The sequence below is a fragment of the Talpa occidentalis genome, unplaced genomic scaffold, assembly GCF_014898055.3.
Source record: "Talpa occidentalis isolate TD23 unplaced genomic scaffold, MPIMG_talOcc4v2.1 talOcc4.9, whole genome shotgun sequence".
Classification (NCBI taxonomy): domain Eukaryota; kingdom Metazoa; phylum Chordata; class Mammalia; order Eulipotyphla; family Talpidae; genus Talpa; species Talpa occidentalis.
In genome coordinates, this window is record NW_023605305.1 from 107,488,085 (window position 1) to 107,512,686 (window position 24,602).

General features: G+C 36.6%; 1 protein-coding gene, 1 long non-coding RNA gene and 1 other non-coding gene across 8 annotated transcripts in view; 1 reads left to right on the plus strand and 2 right to left on the minus strand.

The window, feature by feature from the left end:
• Positions 1-20,132, plus strand: part of LOC119237010 (uncharacterized) — a 40,636-nt gene extending 20,504 nt beyond the window's left edge. The window contains exons 2-3 of one of the 2 annotated variants that reach the window (XR_005123172.2): positions 18,645-18,729; positions 19,829-20,132. This is a non-coding gene — a long non-coding RNA (uncharacterized LOC119237010). Of the gene's footprint in view, positions 1-18,644; positions 18,730-19,322; positions 19,519-19,828 lie in introns of those variants that run through there. The other variant, XR_008550328.1, reaches the window with a different exon arrangement.
• Positions 1,161-24,602, minus strand: part of DRAM2 (DNA damage regulated autophagy modulator 2) — a 31,235-nt gene continuing 7,793 nt past the window's right edge. For all 5 annotated transcript variants that reach the window (XM_037500961.2, XM_037500957.2, XM_054691425.1 and 2 more), the window contains 6 exons: positions 21,381-21,448; positions 19,859-19,998; positions 15,229-15,406; positions 14,612-14,694; positions 13,612-13,704; positions 1,161-13,266 (listed from right to left, as the gene is read on the minus strand). In XM_037500961.2, coding sequence (XP_037356858.1) covers positions 13,159-13,266; positions 13,612-13,704; positions 14,612-14,694; positions 15,229-15,406; positions 19,859-19,998; positions 21,381-21,448 — 670 coding nt within the window. In that variant the 3' untranslated portion in view covers positions 1,161-13,158. The remainder of the gene's footprint in view (positions 13,267-13,611; positions 13,705-14,611; positions 14,695-15,228; positions 15,407-19,858; positions 19,999-21,380; positions 21,449-24,602) is intronic.
• LOC119237360 (small nucleolar RNA SNORA29) lies at positions 20,663-20,802 on the minus strand. The gene has a single exon (XR_005123297.1). It is a non-coding gene; the product is annotated as a small nucleolar RNA SNORA29 (small nucleolar RNA).

Sequence of the window (24,602 nt, forward strand, 5' to 3'; positions counted from 1 at the left end):
AAGTCCTGTGTAAGTAACAATTTCTAGTTCCTTAGCATCCCCATCCTTTTTACTCACTGGGTTGTGACCAGAATGACCTTGGATGAGTCCTTCTCTTGATCGGCCTCATTAACGCCCGATCTCGAGGATGCCCAAATTGATTTCAGCTGGGTTGGGGTCTGCATCTGAGAGCAGATGCAGGTCTGGGAAAAGGTCTTAGACCTTACCTTGGCATGCTGAGAGCGTAGCCACACTGCAAAGCAGTTTTACATTTTTTGAGTCATTGGCTAACCTCCCCAGGTATGTGGGAGTTTCCAGAATCAAACATTCCTATCTCCACCATATCAGATCCTGAGCCATTAATTGCCAGGGATGGGGCTTTCAATATTTCCTGCGGTGAGGAGATAAAAAACTACAGTAGTAAGGTATGAAACAGAAAAGGGGTAGAAAAGAGGTGGCCAGCAGCATCAAGCCTTAGAGAGTGCCTGGTGAAGGTCTCTTGTAGGGGCTGCCCCTTTACTATTTTGGAATGTGGAGGAACTTGCAGAACACAAAGACAAGAAACTTGAACAACAGGAAGCACTCCTGTACTGCTGCCACCTTTATATGCTGATGAATCAATAACTAGCCTGATATCCTAGATTCTGGTGGAGACCTCTTAATATTTTTAGTCAATTGTGCCACTATGTGTAAAGTAGAAAAAGCTGGGAAGATATTTTTCCCTCTCGTCAAGTCAGGGCTAGCTGAAATTGGAATCCTGTGCTATTTTAGGAGAAAGAGGTCTACAATGTAGGACAGGAAGCATTGGCAGTCCCCCAACTGCCAGGTGCAAAGTAGCACACAGTGATGCCATACTACATCAAGCTTTCCCAGATGGAAGAGTCCAACTGGGATATTGAATTAGTAAGCTAAGAGTAGTCAGGGGGCATCCCTTAAGTCTCTTTTGCTATCTCCTGATGATTAAGTCTTCCTGTTCTTGACACTTATTTTGTGTTGTTTTGGGTGATGCTCAATGAGTTGTGGCCACAAGAGCAGGAACAGGAGCAGCTCAGGGAAAGAAAGTTTACTGTACAGACAGATCCTAAAGAAACAGTCATTGCATGCTAAGAAGTCACATGAGAGGAACACCAGGTAAGTGGACTCAGCATGTAGGTAGGGAGCATCTGTGGTTAGATACCTTTATTAAGAGTCCCAGTGGAGTACACAAGCAAAAATCGGAGGCAATTTCATCGGCATATTTATTACTAGGTCACAGGGAATTGTAAGCAAAATTTGTGGCAGATGCAACCTTATCACATGGTGACTCTGATCATCTGGGTGAAGTGCTCATAGCTTGTTTGTTGGTATGTTGAGGCAGGATAGACGAGTTTAAAGTTTACAATATACTTTTTTGATAGGATCCTCTGATGCAAAGCTTCTTAATTTTGATGAAATCCAGTTTGTCTGTTTTTCTTTTATTTCTGTGTTTTTGGCATCATATGAAATGCCATGAAGTACTTCATTTTTTTTCTAAGAACTTCATAGTTTCAGGGTTTTTTTTAAAGATTTATTTATGCATACAAGAACTGGGATACAGGTCAGAGGTGTGAGAAGATTCACCAGAGACAGAGTGGGGAACAGAACAGGCAGTCTGACTGAAATACACTGCTGAGGGGACCAGCAGGTGAGACAGGAGAGGACTGCTGTGCCATGTGGGTAGCTCCCTGGCCAGCTGGGGATTGAACTTGACAGCTGAGGCTGCAGATAGCTTCACAATGCTGTGCTTAACCCCTTGTGCCACCAGGGAGTCCCTAGTTTAAGTGCTGAAATTTAGATCTCAGTCAATTTTCAGTTAATTTTTGTATATGATACGGTAAAGGTTCAACTCCACTTTTATGCATATGGTCTGTACAGCTTTTCAGATATGATTTGTTGAAGAGACTGTCCTTTTCCTATTAAATGATCTTGACATCCTACTTGAAAATCAATTGCTCCCTAGGTGATGGTTTGTTTCTAGACTGTTTTATTCCATTGGTGTAGATGCTTGTCCTTATGCCAATGCCATATTATTTTAATTACTATAATGCTGTAGTAAGTTTCAAAGTAATAAAGCATGAGACCTCCAACTTTAAACTTCATTTTTGAGATTGTTTTTGTTACTTGGGAACGTTTATAATTCCATATGAATTTGGAGCTTGGCTTTTCTGTTTCTGAACAAAATGACTTGGGAGATGACAGGGATTGTGTTGTATCTGTAGACTACTTTGGGTTGTATTGCACTTAAGTACAATTTTTGTACTTAGTACAAGGTTTGTGTAGTAACATTTTAACAATATGAAGTTCTCTTATCCATGAACATGGGAAACAATTCCACTTATAAAGATCTTTCTTTTCACAATATTTTGTATTTTTTGGCATATGAGTTTTTACCTCCTTAGATTTATTTGTAAGCATTTAATTCTTTTAGATTCTATTGTAAATGGGTTTCATTCTTAATTTTTCTTTTGTATTTTACATGTGACTGTCTGGTTTTCCCAACATGATTTCAAGAGACTCTTTACTCCATTGTATATTTCTTGACTTCCTAATTACATCTGGAAGCATTCTATTTTCTTGAAGAGTTTGAGAAGGATAGGTATTTGTCCCTGAGGGATTGGTAGAACTAACTAGTGAAACCATCTGGTCCTAGACTTTTGTTTTTTTTGGGAAGCTTTTTAGTCAGTTTCAGTTTCATTGCCTTAAATGGTCTATTCAGGCTTTCTGTTTCTTCCTGACTCAGTCTAAGAAGATTGTATACTTCTAAAAGTTTGTCCATTTCTTGTAGCTTAACCAATTTACTGGTACTGGTAACTTCTTTTGGTTTTGATGCTAATAAATTTTTCTTCCTTTTTTGCATAGTGAGCCTAGCTAGAGGCTATTTTTTTTTTTCTTTTTGACAAATCAACTTTTGGTTTCAATGACCTTTTGTACTGTTTTGATATGGTTTATATCTGCTCTGATTTTTATTACCTCTTTCCAATGTTTTTTGGTCTTGTTCTTTTCTACTTCCTTAAAGTTTAAGGTTAGATTATTTATATGAGACCTTTCTTGTCTCTTGATGGGCACTTATGTTATACATACTTCTCTCCTTTTAGTATAGCTTCCAGTTTCTAGTACCATATATCTTTATTTTCATTTGTTTCCTGGTATTTTTTAAATTTCTATTTTGATTCAACTCAATACTTATTCTGTAGTTGAATGTTTGGTCCCCACATATTTGATCATTTTTTCCCCACTGTCTTTTTATCTTTGATCTCCAGTTTAATACCACTGTTATCCATGGCCAACTAATCTATGACAAAAGAGCAAAGCATATACACTGGAACAAAGAAATCCTCTTCAATAAATGGTGTTGGGACTAAGACATGCAAAAGAATGAAATTAAACTACTATCTCACACCATACACAAAAATCAACACAAAATGGATAAAAGACTTGAATATAAGACCTGAAACCATAAAATATATAGAAGAGAACATAAGCAAAACATTCAATGACATAAATATCTGAAACTTCTTTGAGGATTCATCTCCAGAAGCAAGGAAAACAAAGAAGATAAACAGCTGGGACTATATCAAACAAAAAAGCTTCAGCAAAAGAAACAGTAATCAAAATGAAGAGACATCCTACGGAATGGGAGAAAATGTTTACAAACCATACAGCAGATGCGACTGATATCAAAGATCTGAAAAGAACTTACACAACTCAACAAAAACAAAGCAAGCAACACAGTCCAAAAAAATGGGCAGAAGAATTAAAAAGACTCTTCTCCAAAGAAGAAATGCAAATGGCCAACAGGCATATGTAAAAAATGGCCAATATCACTAATTATCAGGGAAATGCAAATCAAAACCATGGTGAGGTACCACTCACTATATACCAGTGAGAATGGCTCATTATTAAAAAGAAACTGGAAACAACAAATGGTGAGAATGTGGTGGGAAAGGAATTCTCTTACACTGCTGGTGGGAATGTAAATTGTTCCAGCCACTATGGGAAGTCGTGTGGCGGTTCCTCAAAATACTAAAAATAGGTATACCATATGATCCAGTGAATCCACTGCTAGAAATCTATCTAAAGAACACTGAAAACACTAATTTGAAAGGAAACCTGCACTTCTATGTTTACTGTAGCACTATTTACAATACCCAACATATGGAAACAACCCAAATGCCTTAAAATAGGTGAATGGATCAAAAAGTTTGATATATATACACAATGGAATGCTAAATGATCATAAAAGAAAAATACATACCACTTGTGGCAACATAGATGGAGCTTGAAGGGATTATGCTAACCAAAATAAATCAGAAGGAAAAAGATGAATATTGGAAGGGTTCATGTATATGCATGATATAGAGTAACTGAACAAAAGGTCAAGAAAAAGACAAAGCTTGCCGGCCTCCCCAATGGTGCAGTGGGTTGAGCACAGTGCTGTGAAGCTGTCTGCAGCCTCTGTAGCATGGGTTCGATTCTCGGCTGGCCAGGGAGATACCCACATGGCGTGGCAGACCTCTTCTGTCTCGCCCGCTGCTCCCCTCAGCAGAGTTGTCAGTCCGCCTGCCTGTTCTGCTCCCTGCTCTGTCTCTGGTGAATCCTCTCATTGTCCCGCAACTCTGGCTTGTACCCCAGTTCTTGTATAAAATAAATAAATCTTTAAAAAAAAGACAAAGCTTGCAAGCTGACCAGATTTGAGGCATACAGCAAGGGAGAAAAGGTAGGGGTGTCTAAACAGGGGAGGGAAGAGCACAAGGAAATATAGTGATTGTTCACAGGTGCTATGGCGGTAGAGCTATGGGGACTACACCTGAGGGAAGAAAGCAATTACTGTACAAAAATCAACAACAATATAAGAAAATTAAAAAAAAGAAAACCAGTGTGATCTGAAAAGATACTTGGTATGATAAATCATCATGAATTTATGGACACTTATCTTGTGTCCCAACATGTTGTCCAGCCTTGAAAAGTTTCCATGTGCACTGAGTAGAATTTATACTCAGGTTTTCTGAGGTGTAATGCCCTATAAACAAGTGCCTATTGAGCCCATCTATTTTAATTCCCTTTTTAAGGCTGTGGTTACCTTGTTGATTTTCTCTCTGGTTGATCTCTCTATTGTTGTAAGCGGGGTACTAAAGTCCTCTACTACTACTGTGTTGCTATTGTTATTGTGTTGTTAATACTTGCTTTATATATCTTGTTGCGCCTTCATTTTGTGCATATATCTTGATGAGTGCTATATCTTCCTGATGTATTGTGATGCCTTTGTAAGCATCACAATTTAATTTTAGGATTGTTTCCCAATCTATTACTTTGAGCCTATGATTCTCTTTGGAGATCAGATTGGTCTCCTGGAGACAACAGTACACTGGATTTTCTTTTCTCAACCAACCAGTCTTTCTGTGCATTTTGATTGTTCATCATTGGTCCATTTACATTAAAGGTGATCTTTGATATGAGGGTTTGCTACTCCATTTTGTCTTCAGTTTTCATTGTTCATATTTTTATGGATTTTCATCTCTTCAATTTACATTGGAGAACTATTTTCATCATTTCTTGTAGGGGAAGTATAGTGTTGGCAAATTTATTCAGCTTTTGTTTTCCTGAGGTCTTTATTTCCTATACTTGAGAGTGTGGCAGGCTATAGTGTTTTGGGTTGGTAATTTTTATCTCTGAGTATTTTGGTCATGTTTCCATTTCTTTCTGGCTTACAGAGTCTCCTGAGAAGTGTGATGAAGACTTGATGGGAGTATCTTTATACTTTTTTTTTTAACCTAGCCACCTTTGACATTTTTTGTCTCTAACTCTTGGTAGTCTCACTATGTGTGCATTTAACCAGGTGTTCTTTTAATTTCATGGACTTTTATATTTAGTTCCTTCCCCAGGTTTGGAATTTTCCCTCTAATATTTCTTTGAATAAACTCTTTGTCCCCCTCACCCCTCACAAAATATCTTCCCCTTCTACTATTTTAGGATGCCCATTATCCTTTTGCTGTCTTTCCTAATGGAGTCAGATATTTCTCAAAGTGCTTCTTCCTTAATTTTTCATCTTATTTCTCTCTTCTTCCACCTAGGTTCTTTGTGCATTATGATCTTCAATTTGGTTTGATTCTCCATTCTGCTTTCATAGCTTTCCCTTAAGTGCTTGATCTCATTTATTCAACTACTTACACCCTGAAATTTTTGTCATTTTAAGCTTCAATTTTTACCTTCTGTTTATTATTTCTGACTTGTTTTTCTGAATTTTGTTCTGAGTAGCTTTTCTGAGTTCTCATATCACATTGACTTGCCTGAGTATTCTCTTTGAATTTTGGTAGTTCAAGAAAAGGGTGGAGTGTTATATGCTGAATTGTATACCTGTAAAATTTCTATGTTGAGTTCTAATCCCCAATTCCTCAAAATGTGACTTTTTGGAGATAAGACCTTTAACAAGGTGATTTAATTAAAATTAGGCCATTAGTGTGGGCTCTGAAAAAATCTGACTGCTGTCTTTATAAGGACATGTATGAAGACACAGCACGAAGGCACTCATCTGCAAGGCAAGGATAGAGGTTTCAAACCCAAACCTGCTGACACTCCAGAATCACAAGAAAATACATTTTTGCTATTTAAGCCAATGTGGTATTTTGTTATGGCAGTCTTAGCAAATGAATAGTTTGTTTCTATGTTATATTCCACACAAAATCTTGATTGTTTTTCTATCAAAACAATTTACATATAATGTTGAGGTTCTCTATTCCATGAAAATTTGTTGGTTTAAATTTTTGACCACAAATTAGAACAATTCTGACAAGTTATATTTACTGAGACTGGACGTTTGGTAGAATATATCAATTTCTTTAAGTTTATGCAAAAGTCTCCTGTTAAACTTTCTTCTCTTTGAATTATTTTCCTTCATGGTCATTTTATTTATGCTTTCCTGTTTTAAAAAAATAGGTTAGCTACTTTCATCTATTTCACCAATTTCTACCAAAAGCATCAGCAGGTTGTCTTATTTTTTATCTTTCCTTAATTGAACTAAAATAAGTATAGATCTCAAGTGTTCAGTATGAGTTGACAATTGTATATATAATTATTGCCTACTTCCAAATGGAAAATGTTCACATCATTCCCAGTAAGATCTTTGTATTAGTTTGCTAATACTGCCATAACAAAGAAACAGTCTGGTGGCTTAAACAAATTTTTCAGTTTTGAAGCCATCCAAGATTAAAATTTTGACAGGGTTATTTCTTGAGGCCTCGCTCCTTGGCTTACAGATGACCATCTCCCCTCATCCCATCATATGGCCTTCCCTCTGTATATATGTATGTCCAAATATCCTTTTCTGATAAGAACATCAGTCATATTGATCCATCCTAATGACCTTGTTTTGACTTAATTACCTTTTTAAGGATACTATCTCCAAATACAGCCTTATTTTGAAGTACTGGGAGGTAGCACTTCAGTATATAAATGGGGCAGAGGGGACTACAACTTAACACCTAACAATCCCTCATGCCCCTTTCTGGTTGTTTCCCCCAAAACATTAACTTTCTGACTTGTATTGTCATAGTTTTGCCTGCTCTTGTGCTTCCAATAGAATCATATAGCATGTTATTTGCATCTGTATGGGGTTTCTTTTTCTCAATATAATATTGTTGTGATTCATATGTATTGTCCATGTCTGTAGTTTGTTTTGCCAAGTAGTTATCCATTGCATAAATAAACCTCAACATGATTATTCATTTTCTTAATGATGGTCTTTCTAGGATTACTGTCTTACTTGGGCTCTATGAGTAAGAGTGCTGGTAAGATTCTTGTTATAGTCTTCTAGTGAATGTTTTTATTCCTTAGGTAAATTTCTGTGAATAGATTCTGCAGGGTCACGAAGTAGGTATGTTTAGCTTTAACAGAATCTACCAAACTGTTCTCCAAAATGATTCACCGCAAGGCAAGAATTCCAGTTTCTCACATTCTCATCAGCATTTGCTGTTGTCACTATTTTTGTACTAGAGCCATACTAGTGAGTATGTAGTAGTTATCTTGAGGCAGCTAACATTCTGATGCTGCATATCTTTTCATGAGCAATTTGTGTAGTCATATATCTTCTTTTGTGAAGTATCTGTTGTTTGCTCATTTTAGTAAAGTGGATAATCCATTATCTTCTTTGATTTGTTAAAATTCTTCATATATTCTGTACATAAGTTCCTTGTAAAATACACATTTGTACACAAACCAAACTGGTTTGCCTAGTCAGGTTCTTAAGGGTATCTTTTGATAAACAGAAATCTTAAATACGAAAAAGCCCTTTTTATAAGTTTTCCCTTTCTTGTTCCTAAGAAAACTGTCTTCTCAAACATCACAAAGATAGCTTGCTAGGTTTTCACTTAGAAGTGTTATAGTTTTGGCTCTTTCTTGAAGGTATGTGATGCACTCAAAATGTCTGTACAAGAGTGAAATATTGAGGTTCATTGTTTTCCATTCGGGTTTTTTGGTTAGAACACGATTGCTAAACTTTTCCCTTTTTTCACTGTATTTTCTTGACTCTGATTGAAAATCACTTGAATTAGTGTTTAGTCTATATTTTACGACTCTACACTGTTCCACTGGTGTATTCACCTATCCTTATGTCAACACTACATTGTCTTCTTTATTGTAACATAATCTTGCAATTAGATAGTGTTAAGTCCATCAACTTTTGCTTTGGCTGTTATAGATGCCGTGAATTTCACATTTTAGAATCAGCTTGTCAACTTCTTCAAAATACCCTGTTGGAATTGTTAGGATTTACTTTAGAGCCAGAAATCATCATGAAGATATTGTGCCTCTTGAGTATTCCAATGCATGTGATATACCTTGCCATTTACTTTAAAATTCTTCCTAGTAACTTCTGTAAATTCTAGTGTTATCAGATTTGTTGTAATGTATATGACAGTTTCATGATATTGTATGACAGTTACATGATACTGTATATGACAGTTTCATGATATTGTGCTTTTATGTTATTTTTGTCATTTTTATTGACTTTTTACCCTGTGACCTTGCTAAATTCACTTATTAGTCCAAAATTAGTTTTGAAAATTTCAGAGTACTCGTAAAAGCACACTTTCCCTTTTTCCTAACCTATTTTCCTCTTTTCCTTGACTTAATTTTATGGACTAGGACTCCTATTGGATTGTTGAATACAAGGAAATAGAAGAGCTATCTTTGTCTCTTTCTAATACAGGGGAATTAGTATTAAACCATTAAGTATATTAGCTGTTAGGTTTTCAAAGATGTTCTTTATCAAGTGAGAAGATCCTTTTCCATTGTTTTACTGGGATTTTTAAATCATAAAGCCCACCTGGTCATAATCTTTTTTTTAACATTGCTAAATTTCTACTATTTTAAGTATTTTTGTATTCATTATTCATGAAGGATATTAGTCTTTGATTTTCCTTTCTCATATTTGTCAATTTTTGTTAGTGGTTTATGTTGGCCCTCCTCTAAGGCTCCCTCTGCAGGCTGTAGTGCAGGATCCTCCCTTGCTCCTTCCCAGTTTCTGGTTGTTGGCAATGTTATACTTGCAACTGCATTGCTTGCTCCAAACTATTCCTGTCTTCACAGGGCCTTCTTATAAGAACACAAGTCATTGGATTTTAGGGCTCATCCTAATCTAAGTATGACTTCACCTTATCTAACTACATCTGCAAACACTCTTTCCAAATAAGGTCATATCCTTAAGTTGTAGGTAAACATGACTTTGGGGGAATACTATTGATACTAGTATATTAGTTTTGCTAGGTTTTTATCAACTTAATCATTTCCACTCACTTTTAATTTTCATTTTCTGTTAATGTCCAACAACTTTGGGAATGTTCACTCCTTTCTTTCAAATCCTTGATTTTCATTCTTGCAATTGCCATCACGAGTTTATTGATCTCTATGTATACTCATATCACATTCTAGAATTTTGCTTTTCAGTTTGTATGTCTCTTGAAATTCTCCATCTCTTCATGAATGTTTTGTACTCTTTTCAGTAGCTCCTTTAGCATTTTTGTCATAGTTACCTACGCCTGATAACTGCAACATCTGGACAACTGAGTTTGCTTCTATTGGCGACCTCTGGATAATTGTTTCTACTGTTTTGCATGTCTTATCTTTTTTTGCTTGCTGGATGCTGGATATATTTAGAAAAGAATAGAAGGCATGAAAATGTTACTTTCAGGGAAGGCAAACCCCTTCTTCAGTCCACTCCTAGATTGCAAGGCTCAGTGCTAATCTGTAGTTGAGATGAGCTTTGTTGCTGCTTTACTTTGAGTTATTTCACCCTTCTGCTCCAAATATTTTAAGTGCACAGGAATTCCTTTCAGCAGACATTGGGATCTGAGCACTGTTAACATTCTAATAGAATCTGCTTTTCAGCCGAGCTTTGTACTGCATTCCAATAGCATATTTGCTGGTTTCTGAGGCATTCTCTCTGTTCTTTGCCATCCTTCTGTGCCTCTGCTGAACTCACACTTTCAAAATACCATGGCTTTGGGTGGTACAGTTCACAATATAAGTTGCTTATGTTGTCAAGATTCACACTAACCGTAAAGATTTTTCCTTTGTTTTAGGTCTATACCATAGCCTTACCTTTCTAATAAATCAGTACATTCTTTTTAAAATCAGCATTCTGGCTGACTAAAAAGAGGCAAAATGTACATCACAGATTTACAAGGACACTAAGAAACCATTTACTGAACTTCATTTCAGTCTGTACAAAACACTGCAAAAGAACCAAGTAAAGCTGTCTTTCTCTTTTATAAATTCATTTGAGTATTTACAACACGACACTGGTCTATATACAATACAATCTTAGTAACTGGAATGGATAAAAATGGAGTTCCTAAATAATATCTCATTTGCTTTCTAAAATATGATTAAATGGGTATGTGGTTGAGCTCTTCCTACCTTGTGTTTCTGTCATCTCCTAAAATATCCAATTGGTGAAAGTCAGGGAAACAAATTTGGATGTAGCATTCCTGTTTTTCAAAACCTTAATAGGAAAATATCAAGTATATCCATTCCATTTATATTTCACTGGCTAAAATTCAGTCTCATCCTTATACTTAAGGCTGGGAAATGTAGTCTTGTTGGACAAGAAGGACAGACTTTTCACTAACAGTTAAGAGTATCTCCATGTGTCAGCTTAGAACCTCTTAAAGCTTAACATTCAATACAAAATTGGTGATTGAATTAAAGAGAAATACCTTAGCTGTTTATCCAAACAACTCTATCAGATGATGAAAGGCATATTTTTGAGAGAGGGTGATTATCTTCTATTATTTCAGCCTTAAGGTGAGAGATGAATACACATTCAAAATTTCTATTTATAATCCCTTTGGAACCTATTAATATCTTTCCACCTATGTTATTTCTAAAAGTAAAGTAATAAATTCAAGTATATCTGATTTTCTTCTTGAAATATTTTCTTTAATGTATTAGCACATATTTCTAAGCCAAGTATTCTAAGTATGACATGCAAGTCCACATTCTTCTCTGTGCTGTCTTCCCTACACATTCTATAATTTTGTAAATTCTGATCCTATCAAGTTCTTTCTGCCCATACTGTGATCCTTCATAACTTGCACACAGCTTCTCTGATGTATAGCAATCAGGAGAAGATACTGTTTTCAAGTATGGGTGCACCCATGATATTCAGAAGCACAATTTTTTTTTCTAGTGACACCAAATCTCAATTAGAGTTTATTAGAATGTTTCCCATGTTCACTATCCCTTGATACAGGTAAACAGTATTTTATCCCATTTTCTGCTTATTAGTCCAGATGTTTTCAGAAATATTATTTATAGAGTCATATCTAGCAACTTATTCATAATTGAGATCTCTGGTTCCACTATATAAACATTTTCCCTTAAATTGTTCCTTCTTACACTTTTAACTTGTGTTCTCACCATCTTTTATTCTGGCTATGGAATTATTTCTTCTAAAAGATGAAATCTTAATCTTCAGAGATTCTTTTGCAAACCAATTTTCCCCTGGGTACCTTCCAGATCAGTATTTTTCTTTTGAACTTTATTTGAGATCTGTAAAACATCCTTTATCTGCACAGAAAGGGATCCAAGGAGAAGGTCTCCAATCATTTACATCACCAGATAGAAAAGTGTTTTAACATGTTTATGTATCACAGTTTGTATCTATGTATCACAACTATTTTGTATCTAGCTTTTTTTTTTAATTGTTAATCTTGCCCTTTTAGAATTTGGATTTCATAAGATCATATCCGATTAAAAAGATTCAATATTTGCTGAGAGAAATAGGTTTCATAATTGTAATTTGATGTAATGAAAATCTAAGACAGTTTTCACTACAGTCTGGAGCGACTTTTGTATAACATTAATCACATATCCTTTTATTTACAAACCTCTTAGTCTTAAGTACAAATACTCAGCCTTGTTTTATGTAAAACATGATTGGAGTAAATTAACCTACAGCTATTTCTCTCATTGATTAGTGATTAAAAACTCATACCCGAGATTAAGCTGCACGAAACGATTGCAAGCACATCTGACAGATGAGTTAGTGTAGTGTCTAGCCTTAGGCAGGAGTCAAATCAATACTTCAGAATCTCTTGTGCAAAGCTTAAGCAATGAAAGCGCTTATCATGAATGCACATCTGCTTCCCTTTATAAGTGGAGTCCAGAAGGAAAAAAAAATGTATAATGGTTATACAAAAGGTATTAAAATGATAGTTATTAATTCAAAACTCATTTCTAAAAGAGCAATGGAGCAATGCTGATGATTTGGGGGTCCTGGAAAATGTCTCTCATAAAAGTGCTCCAAACAAACATTCTGTATACTTTACCATGATTTACAAAATGTGGAAGACCAGGTTTTGCAGACTGGTTGGTGGACTTCTAGTTGTTTCTCTTAAGGTAGAAAAAACTTAGTGTTGTAATCCTTTGGTATTATTTCCTGGATTAAAAAAAAGTATAGGCATACATGATACATGTATTTATATGCTCCTCTTGATGACATCCTTTCCATGGCTTATTTCGCATCTCTTGATTACCAGCATTTGTGGTTGTTACTGTCAGCCTTGAATACTTGGTTGAAAATTTCAGAGCAGAATAAGTAACTTTCATGATAGTTTCCTGAATCCCTGAGAATCATAATCATCACATATAGAATTTATCCTTCTGTCATAAATCTCTGGAGAGCAGTCCTGTTTGTTCATTGATAACAGGGCAAGAAGCAGTGTCATAGAGCGTTAATCCACCTAAGTCTGTTTCCACTCGTATAGAAATTTTCTAGAACAAAAAAGAAAATTATACATAGAAGTTGGCTCCATAAAGACAGGTCATATCTTCAATGTCTTCTGCAGCCTACCTTCTGTGATTAGGGATGCAAATCAATTCTGAGTAACACAGATAAGACAGCTGCTCTACTGTCAGCAATATCATCCACTGTACCAGTAAAATGGGGAATCCAACTTCTCTACTCAGAAGTTTCCTGTTTTCCTTGGTTTCCATAAGGATCAGTAAAATTAAACACTAAGGATGATTTCCGCACATGGAGACTTGCTTACGGATAAGTGCTCTTTATTACTCCTCAAGGAAGTTTGACTGCATAAATCTAACTCTGTGTTTTCTTACCTGAAAATCACGGATATAAGTCAGGAAAAAACCAAAGAAAGAAAATGACATAGACCATTCTGCCGCAGTAGTGATCATGTGGAGCGCATAACCCTGAATAGCAATGGAAAAAGGATCATTCTTTAAAATTCATCCATGTGATCTATAATTTCTCTCAAATAAAACCACAATTCTATATTAATGACTTCTGATCACCAACCACTGATTTACTCAACATATCTTGATAAAGGCAGACAATAGGAACAGCCTCCTAAATGATCTAGCTCCTTAGTTTCTTTTAGAGCAAACAAGACAATTACAATCAAGAAGTTAGCCTTTCTCAAAACTTGTAAGAGTTATCAAACATCCTTAAAATACCCTTAAAAAAGTTTAAGCCAACTGCACATGGTAAACTTAATACATCTTATATTTTAGTGCACTAATATACAAATTGTAATCAGAGAATCTACTAGGTTATTCAATTCATTCATTCTCACAAACATCTACATAGGGGTGCTTCTCTAAAAATAATTTCAATTGCAACTGAGTGTTTTGTAAAAATGAATGAACTCATTTATTATCCATTTAGAATATATCCCTCTTATTTTCTCAATCAAAGATGCCATCTCCACTCTGATATCTTATTGCTGAACCCAAGCAGAGTCCATAATAATCAACTTGTATGTAACAAAAAGTGGGAGATAACATATTTTTAATTCAGAAAATATGTGTTCCAATAATAAAATATCTCAGTATGGTACATTGTATACAATATCTACATAAAGAAGAGTCAATTTCTGCAAAAACTCAATGTAATTCTCCTTATATCTTGAAAATGTCCACAGATCACAAGTGACAGGATATTTCTACATAACCCCTGTCATACTTAGAAAATAATCCTAATATATCTGATTATTTGACCCAAAACTTTCATTGTTAGGATAAAATGAAATCTATTCAAAAATCAACCAAAATGCTCATCTTTAACATAAAACTAAGCTTGACAGACTTTAACTCTTACTTTGTCTTCAGGGTTCCAATGGAGTTTCTGTACTATGTCAGTGCCAAAACTGCCACTGTACAAAAGCGAGGAGCAAGTGAGCACTATAAAAAAAAGTCAGTCAAGGAAGAATCTCAGAGAAGACCTAGGAGTTTTAATTAGATTTAAACCAAAAATAATTCTGAAGATCCAAAAGGATTTCTCAGACATTTGTTGCCAAGGTCCATGCCCATTTCCTAGAGGCTTACTGTCAGATGGCAGCCCTGAAACTTAAAACGTGCGCACAGAATTACTACGGACTGTTTTGCATAGTCAATCCCTCTTTGCTCAGTAAATTAGCAGTTCCAGCATAAGCTTCTGCTACAGAACAGTTCTCAAGGAGGGCTTAACTCATCTTTCATTTTCTTGTAATGGGTATAATCAGGCTAAACATTATCTTTATTCTTAGCTCAGTTATTATAAGGGTCTATGTAAAAATTTGAATTTCATGTTTCAAATCCTTTAATTTGGGGTTACTAATTCAAAAGTCTCAGCCACAATATGGCAAGCAATTTGACTACTGTGTATCAACAGTGTTCACTTAAATTTTGTGATTCAATTCCTTTCCAAGTATAGCCACATTTTACAACAAAGGATACTGGTAAATGCACTTACTCCACACCAGACACACATCAGCAGCCTGACCCAGAAAACTTGTTTGCTGTGAATTTTGGGCTGCATTTGATAGGAAAGGACGGTCTGAACAAACATATAGAAGGAGCCCATCCCAAAGGTGAGCACACTTCCACACACGTGTACAACAAAAATGGTGGTTTTCTGAGGAGTAGAAAGAAGAAATTAGTAAATAACAGCCACTCAAAACACATTGCCAACACAGTATTTAACAGCACAAACCAGAGATTTTAAATAGGACATTCGCTAGTAGAAGAGCTCTGAGGGTCTAACAGATCCTTCTTGAGTTCTCTTCTCTCTGACTGTCCTGAGCATTACTGTAAAATTAAATGATCTCACAGGTCACTACGGAAACTATGATAGTAATTAACTTAGTCATCTAATATTTTTATTTATTAAGGAACGTCTTGTGTATCAGACACTGTTCTAAGTGAACAAAATCATTTTATGACCACCAGGCATGTTTTTCAATGCAAATAACCATAGTAACAGCAAGGGAATATTTTTTTCCATCCTGTTTAGTCCTCTTGTCTTTCTCAATAAGTTTCTAAAAAATTTAATGAGACACGTTCATGCTAAGTACTATGTTAGCTGCTAGAGATAACAATTATGAACAGCACCACTGTTCTTATAATTAATGAGAAGTATATCAAGTAAAATTTTTAAATAAACATAATAAACCACAGATATAAAATTATAGTCAGTGCTATGAAGAATTAGTTTTACAGAGGCTTGGATAAAACAAAGAAAGAAAACTGAAATAATGAATGAATGAATGAATGAGCTTTCATTCTAATTCACCTTCCCCATAGGAATTCTCGTCTTGTAACTGTGAATCAAATTACTTTTTCTCAAAGGAACTCTCCTGCACTGCTGGTGGGAGTGCAAACTGGTCCAACCACTATGGAGAGCTGTGTGGAGATTTCTGGACCTACTAAACATAGAGCTTCCATATGATCCAGCAATTCCACTCCTAGGTATTTACCCAAAAGACACAGAAACATCAATTCCAAAGAGTACCTGCACCCCTATGTTTATAGCAGCACTGTTTACAATAGCTAAGCTATGGAAACAACCCAAATGCCCAAAAATAGATGACTGGATCAAGAAGATATGGTACATATACACCATGGAATATTACTCAGCATTCAAAAAAGATAAATACATGCAATTTGCAGCAACATGGATGGCGCTGGAAGGGATCATGCTCAGCGAAATAAGCCAGAAAGAAAAAGTAAAATACCGGATGGTCTCACTCATAGCAGGAATCTAGAAAACTTAAATAAGAGACCAGGAAAAAGAATAACTATAAGAAAGTAAAAATCAAAATAGACAAACAACTATGAACCAGAGACACTCTATGGGGGGTGGGGGGCGGGGAAAGGAGGGATTGGGGTCAAAATAAGGGGATTGCAATTGTATGGGAAATATAAAAATAAAATTAAAAAAAAAATAAAATGCATTTGAGAAAAAAAAAAAAACCAAATTACTTTTTCTCTGTGGATTCTGAGCTCTAAGAAATGACACCTGAAAGTGTAGTCTTTCTCTCTCTGGATAACATAGTCTTGGACCTTGGGCAAACCAAGAGCTTTCCCTGAAAAAGTAGTCTGCTCTGAGACCTTAAAGATGCCTAAACCATTGAGGCTTGGACCTGTAGACAGTCAACAGAATGTGAGATGGAGTTAAATAAGGGAACAAAGAAATGTACAACAGACACATCAGCCAAAAGAATGATGTAGAACAAGGCAGGAGAGCTAGACAGATGCCAGATTACATAAGATGTTTGAGTTAATTGAGCATCTTGGCAGTTTATCAAATTACTCTTTCTCTCTTGATTAGATCACTATTCAAACAACTTTGGACCAGCAGAGCTTTACAAAGGGGTACAGTGGAATGTCTATTTCCAAAAGATAATTTTGGCTGCAATGTTAAATTAAATTAAAAGGATAAATTAAATTAAAAGGATACAAGAATAAATTCAGAGGAACCACTAAGGAGACTGGCAGTCATTCATCTGAAAGATGAAATCTAAATTGGAAAGGAAGGAAGAAGTAGGGAGAGAAGTGAAGGTAGAAATGGAGGAGCACCTGCTTTCAAGAAATATTGAAGAGGTGAAACCATCAAGTTCCTACTTTAAAATACAGTGCTAGCCTCTCTTCCACATCCAGCTACATAGCTGGAAACCACTGATAGGCCTAGTGTGCAAACCTTTTCCCTATACGAATCAAGTACCTGTAATTCTATGTGAATCAACTACAGTCTGTCTCTGTAATGGAGAGGAAGGAAAAAGAGAGGGCAATGCACTCTCCACTTCAAAGAACAGTAAAAGCTTACTTTCACTGGAAATGCTTGCTATGTGGGTAATGTTATCAGATCTGGCTATAAACAGCAATGCAGCTGGCAGGGAAAGGTGTAGAGACATTCAACAGGTCCAAGACTATGTGATCCAGAGAGAGAAAGACTACACTTTCAGGGTCATTTCTTAGAGTTCAGAATCCGCAGAGAAAAAGTAATTTGATTCACAGTTATAAGGCGAGAATTCCTGTGGGGAAGGTGAATTAGAATGAAAGCTGATTCATTAGATATAAACTGTCTTAGCAGGTAAAAAAGAAAAAGGTAAACAGGCAGCTTGCATAGATGTTATCAAGAATTGTTGCTAGAATTTACTGTGTGTGTAAACACTATGTTACTTCAGGGAGTTTGCGGCAGTCACTTTGCGATTCATTTCTGTCCAACAGTGCTGAGAGATGCTGTTAAATTGGTCAATCGATCTAGGGAAAACTGGAGCAAAGAATCACTTTCCATAAATTAAAAATTCAGAACAAGATTTTTTTTTTTAGAGAAAGAAATTCAGTTGTTTTTTTTTTTCTTCCTTTTTTTAAAGATTTATTTATTTATACAAGCACTGGGTACAGTCAGAAGCGCGGGAGGGTAAGAGAATTCACCAGAGCCAGAGAGGGGAAAAGAACAGGCAGACTGACGAAATACACTGCTGAGGGGAGCAGCGGGCGCAGCAGGAGAGGTCTGCGCGCCACGTGGGACCCTCGCCGGCAGCCGGGAATTGAACCGGTGCTGCAGAGGCTGCGGACAGCCTTGCAGCCCAGCGCTCAACCAATGTGCCACCAGGGGAGGCCCCAAAACAAGATATTTTTAACTGAGCTATAGAAGATGTCTAGGGAAGGCAGGGCCCTACTTGTGGCAAAGACAGCTAGCAAGCTTTCCACCAAAAATTTTACATTTTTTCCCATAGTATAGAACTGTCCTGGGAACTGGTACCCAGAAAGACTATCCCCTGGTCCCAACATCTAGAAATGGATGCCAGTGGGATGTGACTCACAGCCAGGTGAAGGCTTTTAAGGACCATGTTCTTTGACTATTTCAGCCGGTGGCGATACAGCAGACAACAGGACTTGGGAACATCAGTGCCCCCATACGGATTGCACCCACGTCTCCAGTCACTGTGGGAGGTAAGCTGGTTACCAATCAAAACACCTGCTCCTGAAGCATGTATGTAAAAAGTAAACTTGCGTTGTGTGTGTGTGTGTGTGTGTGTGTGTGTCTGTCTGGTTTGTCTCTCTCTCTCTCTCTCTCTCTCTCTATATATATATATATGAGTTAATATTTGCATGTCAAAATAGTTATCAGATGTCTAAGTAAGTTGTCAAATGCCTACACTGAAACTTTAGAGAGCCTGCAGAGAGATTAATGAGAAAAGTACCACATGCCTAGGATACAGCCAATATTACCAAACACTCATCTGAAACAATGTTACCAGAAAACGAATGTAGAGTTTGCAAATATTTAGTGAAGAGAAATCACTACTTTAATATGAAGAATTCCCTGAGAAAAAAGCTGCAAGGGTTACTGGTTTCCCTTAACTCTCTCATATGAGGAAGGGTCTGGCACCTCGGAATGCAGACAATCAATGTCAACATCTAAACGAGAATATAAAACAGGCAAATGTGTGTAAATTGTTGGGCATATTAAAAATAAGTTTCAATCTGTACTTCTGTCACACTATGTATAACAAATCTCTCTGGGGCCTCTCCTGGTGGTGCAGGCAGTTGAGCGCAGTGCTGGGAAGCTGTCCGCAGCCTCTGCAGCGTTGGTTCGATTCCGGCCAGCCGGCAAGGGTCCCATGTGCCACGGCAGACCTCTTCTGTCTTGCCCACCGTCCCCCTCAGCAGTGTATTCCGTCAGTCTGCCTGTTCTGTTCCCCACTCTGTCTCTGGTGAATCCTCTCACCCTCCCACACATCTGGCCTGTACCCCGGGTCTTGTATAAATAAATAAATCTTAAAAAAAAAAAAATTCTCTCTGGTCTTGGAGTAATCTCCAACTAAGAATCTAGTAATTGTCCTGTGAGTCCTAAAAAATGTCAGAATTATTTGTATTTGTTAAAGAGGTTATTGAGAAATAGTTATTCTGATTGTGAATGTAGCTGTTTCTACGAAGAACAAAACATTTTAAAAGGCAGTGGCTTCAACCTTGTTAAAGTAAAAGAAAATAACATGTCATTGAACGATTCAGGTTTCCTTTTTTTAATGTGCACATATATGTTCCTCAGCAAATACCTGCGCTGACCTAAAACACAGACCTGAAAGTTGGCCACCAGACAGAGTCCTAGACAGCTCAGCCATCCGATCACAAGGCCAGCCTTATTTAGTTTGATGATCCGACTCTCTTCAGGACTCAGAGCTTGAACTTGCTTATAGCGAACATAAATGGTAGCGATGCCTGGGAAGAGATCATTGAGAAGCAACAATGCAATAAATAACAAAGAAAGTGGACAAGGAAGATTTCACAAAGGTCACTGATACCGAGACACACAGATTTCCATTTTAATATTAACCTGAGACAGAACAAAACAAAAAAAGCTATAGATTTTAAAGAACTTCAAGACTGCCTTATTGAGCTACTGACATTTTTGTGTGATTACTTGAGTCATTTGCCTTCCGTGGACCTCCATCTTTACAAATACTTAGGTCAAAACATAACAGATAAATTTCATGTTTTCTGAAAATCTCTAATGATGGTGTTAATATTAAACTGAAAAAATTCTACATGATTAGCATCAAAGTTTAAAATAATTATTTCTAGTACAGGAGTAAGATGGGCATACACAAAAAAATGTCAAAAATTCCCTATCTCACTCTTGTATCATTTTATTTCAAATTACAACAATGTGGCCCAATCAGATATGGCAGTCAATGATACAGACAAGAGACCCACTTTACCATCCATATTAGTCAAGAAAGGACCAATTCCCATCACAAAAACATTGTCAAAGAATGCAGAAATGTAAAAAAACATAATAGAAATCTGCTTTTGTAGACATATCTTCCAAAGAGTTGTTCATAAGATGAGCTTCTACACTGAGTCATTTTCCTGACTTCATTTCTTTTTCCTGTTCAGCCATTTCATATAGGAGAAGGACACAAATAAATCCCCCCTCTTCAGATCATGGCAATTTTAATCTATCCCACAAGCATAGCCACTAAAATCTATGAATAAGAGAAAATGTGGTAGTCAAATGGGAAACTGACCTCAATTTGATACCCCACCAAATGATACTTATGATACAGAAGATTGCAAATGGTTAAACAATAACAACTGATGGAAAAGTATTATTTTAGTAAACTATTAATAAAAACTTAGCTCAAAATATAAATAAGGAGCAGGAATGTAAAAATTTGGCATTACTTTGGCATTTGAATACTGCTCAAAAATCAAACTCCTGGTTTCACTGCTATTCTCAAGCTTCCAAATTGTTTATCCTAAAGGGATTTAGTTGGGATTAGTTGTGGTCAAGATGTCTACAGCTCTTTGTCCTTGACTGGATGCTTATGGAATCCACTTTGGGCCTTGAGGAATACTTGGCTGTACTTTACAGTTTCTATCTGGATGAGTCAAATAGGTCTGTAGATATTTTAAGGTTATTTCCATAATTTAGCATTTCTAGAAATTGGTGTTTTTTAAAGGAGTATATTTGCAATAAGCAATTTAGTGATAACATTCCCTCATGCAGAACTAGGAGGTAAAAGCAGCAACATAACAGGGTTTTTTAAAGGAAAGGTCATTTAGCAATCAATTTTGATGGTTAAAACTCCATTACTTACATAAAACTGCAGCAACATTTAACATTGCCCCAAACAAGCATTTTTCTGGAGCCACTGTACCAGTGTCACTGAAAGAAAAGAAGAAGGTATGTGGTTTGTCACACCAGGTATACAAGTGTATTTCTTATGGAGAATAGAAATAATGGGTTACTTCAAATCCTCTATCTTTTCATAAGCCTATGAAACCAACCCATATATATATATATATACACACACACACACACACACACACACACACATATATACTTATTTTCTTTTTATAGATTTATTTATGCATCCAAGAACTAGGGTATAGGCCAGAGGTGTGGGGAGGTGAGAGGATTCACCAGAGACAGAGTGAGTAACAGAACAGGTGTATCTACTGAAATACACTGCTGAGGGGAACAGTGAGTGACACAGGAGAGGTCTGCTGTGCCGTGTGGGTTAGCTCCTGACCGGGGATTGAACTCATGCTGCAGTGGCACAGACAGCTTCATTGTGCTGAGACTTAATCCCTTATGACTTCAGGGAGGCCCAACCCTTAATTTTATAAGAACACAACAACTGGCACAATATTAACCTCATTCATTTTTTTCTCGCATCATTAAAATTTTTTTTTTACCTGATAGAAATCAATATAAATTGGTTTTTAAAACAGAAGCTATCCCAACATAGTAAGTCTCAGTTACTGTCTAATCTGTCAGGCAGACATGTTCATCCGTTTCACCTGAATATTCCCTAAATAATCACAGGTCCTTGTACAACCAGTCTTTTGGCATCTGTTGTTGACTCTGCCTGTAATTCAATTAACACCTAATCATTTCCTGATTAATTAAGAAATATTTACCAAGCATTTCTACATGCCAGACCCTATTTTAAGGACATGAATACAGTGTGGTGAGTGAGACAAGTCCTTGCCCTCCTGGAACTTCCATTCAAGACCTGTTTTAAGACCCTGCCTCTCCACAGTCCTGGCCACCCCCTCAGCAGAGCGCTGACTCACAGCATCCTGTCCCAGCTCCTGCAGGAATCACTCACTGGCCTGTACTGCAATTACCTGCTTACACGGCTCTTTCAGTCCACTGTGGATGAGAGAGATCCCAGATTCAGGCCAGTAATTGCTAACTAGAATCGTGAGTGGATTCTCTGTATCTCCCTAAGAATGTTTCCTCATCTGCAAAATGAAGCTGTTCCTTCTCTTCCAGTCTCACTGGATCAATGTGATGAAATAAAACATGTGATGATGCGTGTGAAGTAACTACCATGGGTGACACCCAGTAAGTGCTCGTTCCTTTCCCTCCCCTCAAACTACTATGAAAATTAAAATGACAAAGTTTTTTGACCTGCAACTGGAGTACCATAAGAAGGAGATAATAAGGATCTCAACTAAGCTAACATAATGAGAATAAAGAGTGGCATGTCTGGTGAGGAATCCCTGGGTGTGGTGAATATTTGGAGTAGGAGGTCTCAGAAAAGTTTCAGAAAAAACAGGCACTGTAAGGTTGCTCCTTCTGACTCTAAAATGTATCTTCAGATACGAAAGATTTTGTTACTCATATCATCTTCAGGAAGTGGGCTTACTGGGTTTTGTTGTTGTGCCTGCTACCTTTGAAGTTTTCTACAACGCCTGTGTATTATTCTCATAGTTAGATAAAAAAAAAAAATTCACCATTTCAATAGATGTAATCCAAAAGATGCTTCAGTTTTGGATTACCCTGTAAGTCAACGAAAGCACGTGCTTTCACGATAGCTGCTCAGTGTGCGCCTTCCTCTGCTTTGGAACAGAAGGACAGCACTGGCCATTCCCACCACCTCATCAGCACAGCGCTTCAACCCAGGGGTCATCACACTGTATTTATCCCACTATAAAAAAGGTCTGATCATTCAACTTCAAAACAGATGCAATCATATTTTATTCTAGATATTTCATATAAATTTAAAATTTTATTGTCCTTATCAAGTATTCTCATACCCCAGGGGCTACTCTCACACACCCTATTTCGGTACCCACTACAGAACCAACTAAGAGGACACCTGAAACATAACTGCAGAGGAATTGTCTTTGAAGTGAAATTTACATCTGGCTATGTCCTCTGGGCGGTAACAATTAAACCTTTTAGATAGGGCCTATGAGCTAAGAGGAAGCTTGCAAAATACCTTGTTTTACTTAACCATTTTTCCAGATGAAGGAAATAATCCTCAGAAAAGGGTGAGAAAAAAATAGTACCATTGAGTTGAAATATATTAGAGTGTTGGAGAAAGATCCCAGAATAATACTAAGCTTATTAGCAGGAATGTAAGGCAGAGGACAGGGACAGAAGCAGAAGTATCTAGGGCATGACCAGAAAATCACATGCAGAACCATCAGAATAATGAAACTCTGAATAAGAACTCAATGGCCTCTTAAATTATTAAAAACTCTTCAAAATGAAAGCCCAGAAGTTCTCAGGAAGGAAAATAAAAAAGCTAAAGCACCCTTGTGAATCATATAGGCAGCCTCTTGGCGCTACTAAAGAATGAAGTGGTTCCTTGAGCTACATGTTTGCTCACCACAGCTCTGAACCGTGGGACTAGTCATTAAGTTATTCCTAGAATTGACACCTTAAATTCTAAAATATCTTTGAGTTTTGTAAGTCTTGCTAAAATGTACCCAATTTGTTTATATTCTTTGTATCATGCCACACCAGGTGGTGACAAATGGAGAGTGTAGTACTCTGAACTTAACATCTTAAAAAGATAAATTTAACTTCCTACTTTATCATCGTTTAAAGTTTACTATTTTCTGTGTTGGAAAGGTCATTTTTCAGAAGGTAAGCAAGCAAATAAATGAGACAACTACCACAATTTAAAAAAAAAAAAAGAAGTATGACATCTCCACGGCGAGATGTTTCAAAGGCATCATATAAAAGCTGAACTTTTTAAAAACTTGATCATATCCAGTGTGGAACAGACAGATTTAGGTTAGAACACTGGTAATTGCTAAATAATATTTAATACTGTTATTTCAATAATTATTTTTTCTTTACTCCCTCCTTATGTAATTCTTTTAACTTCTTTATATAAAAGTTGAAAACTTAAAAGCTGCAGAAATAGTCATGATTAGAATTTTTTTCATACTCTCTGTGTACCCACAAATTGATACACTACCGTTAGAGTATTATACAGGGAGAGCTGACAGAGTCAAAAACAAAAATTGCTGATGCACTATACCCATCTGTCCATCCCGCCCTCTAGGAATTTCCC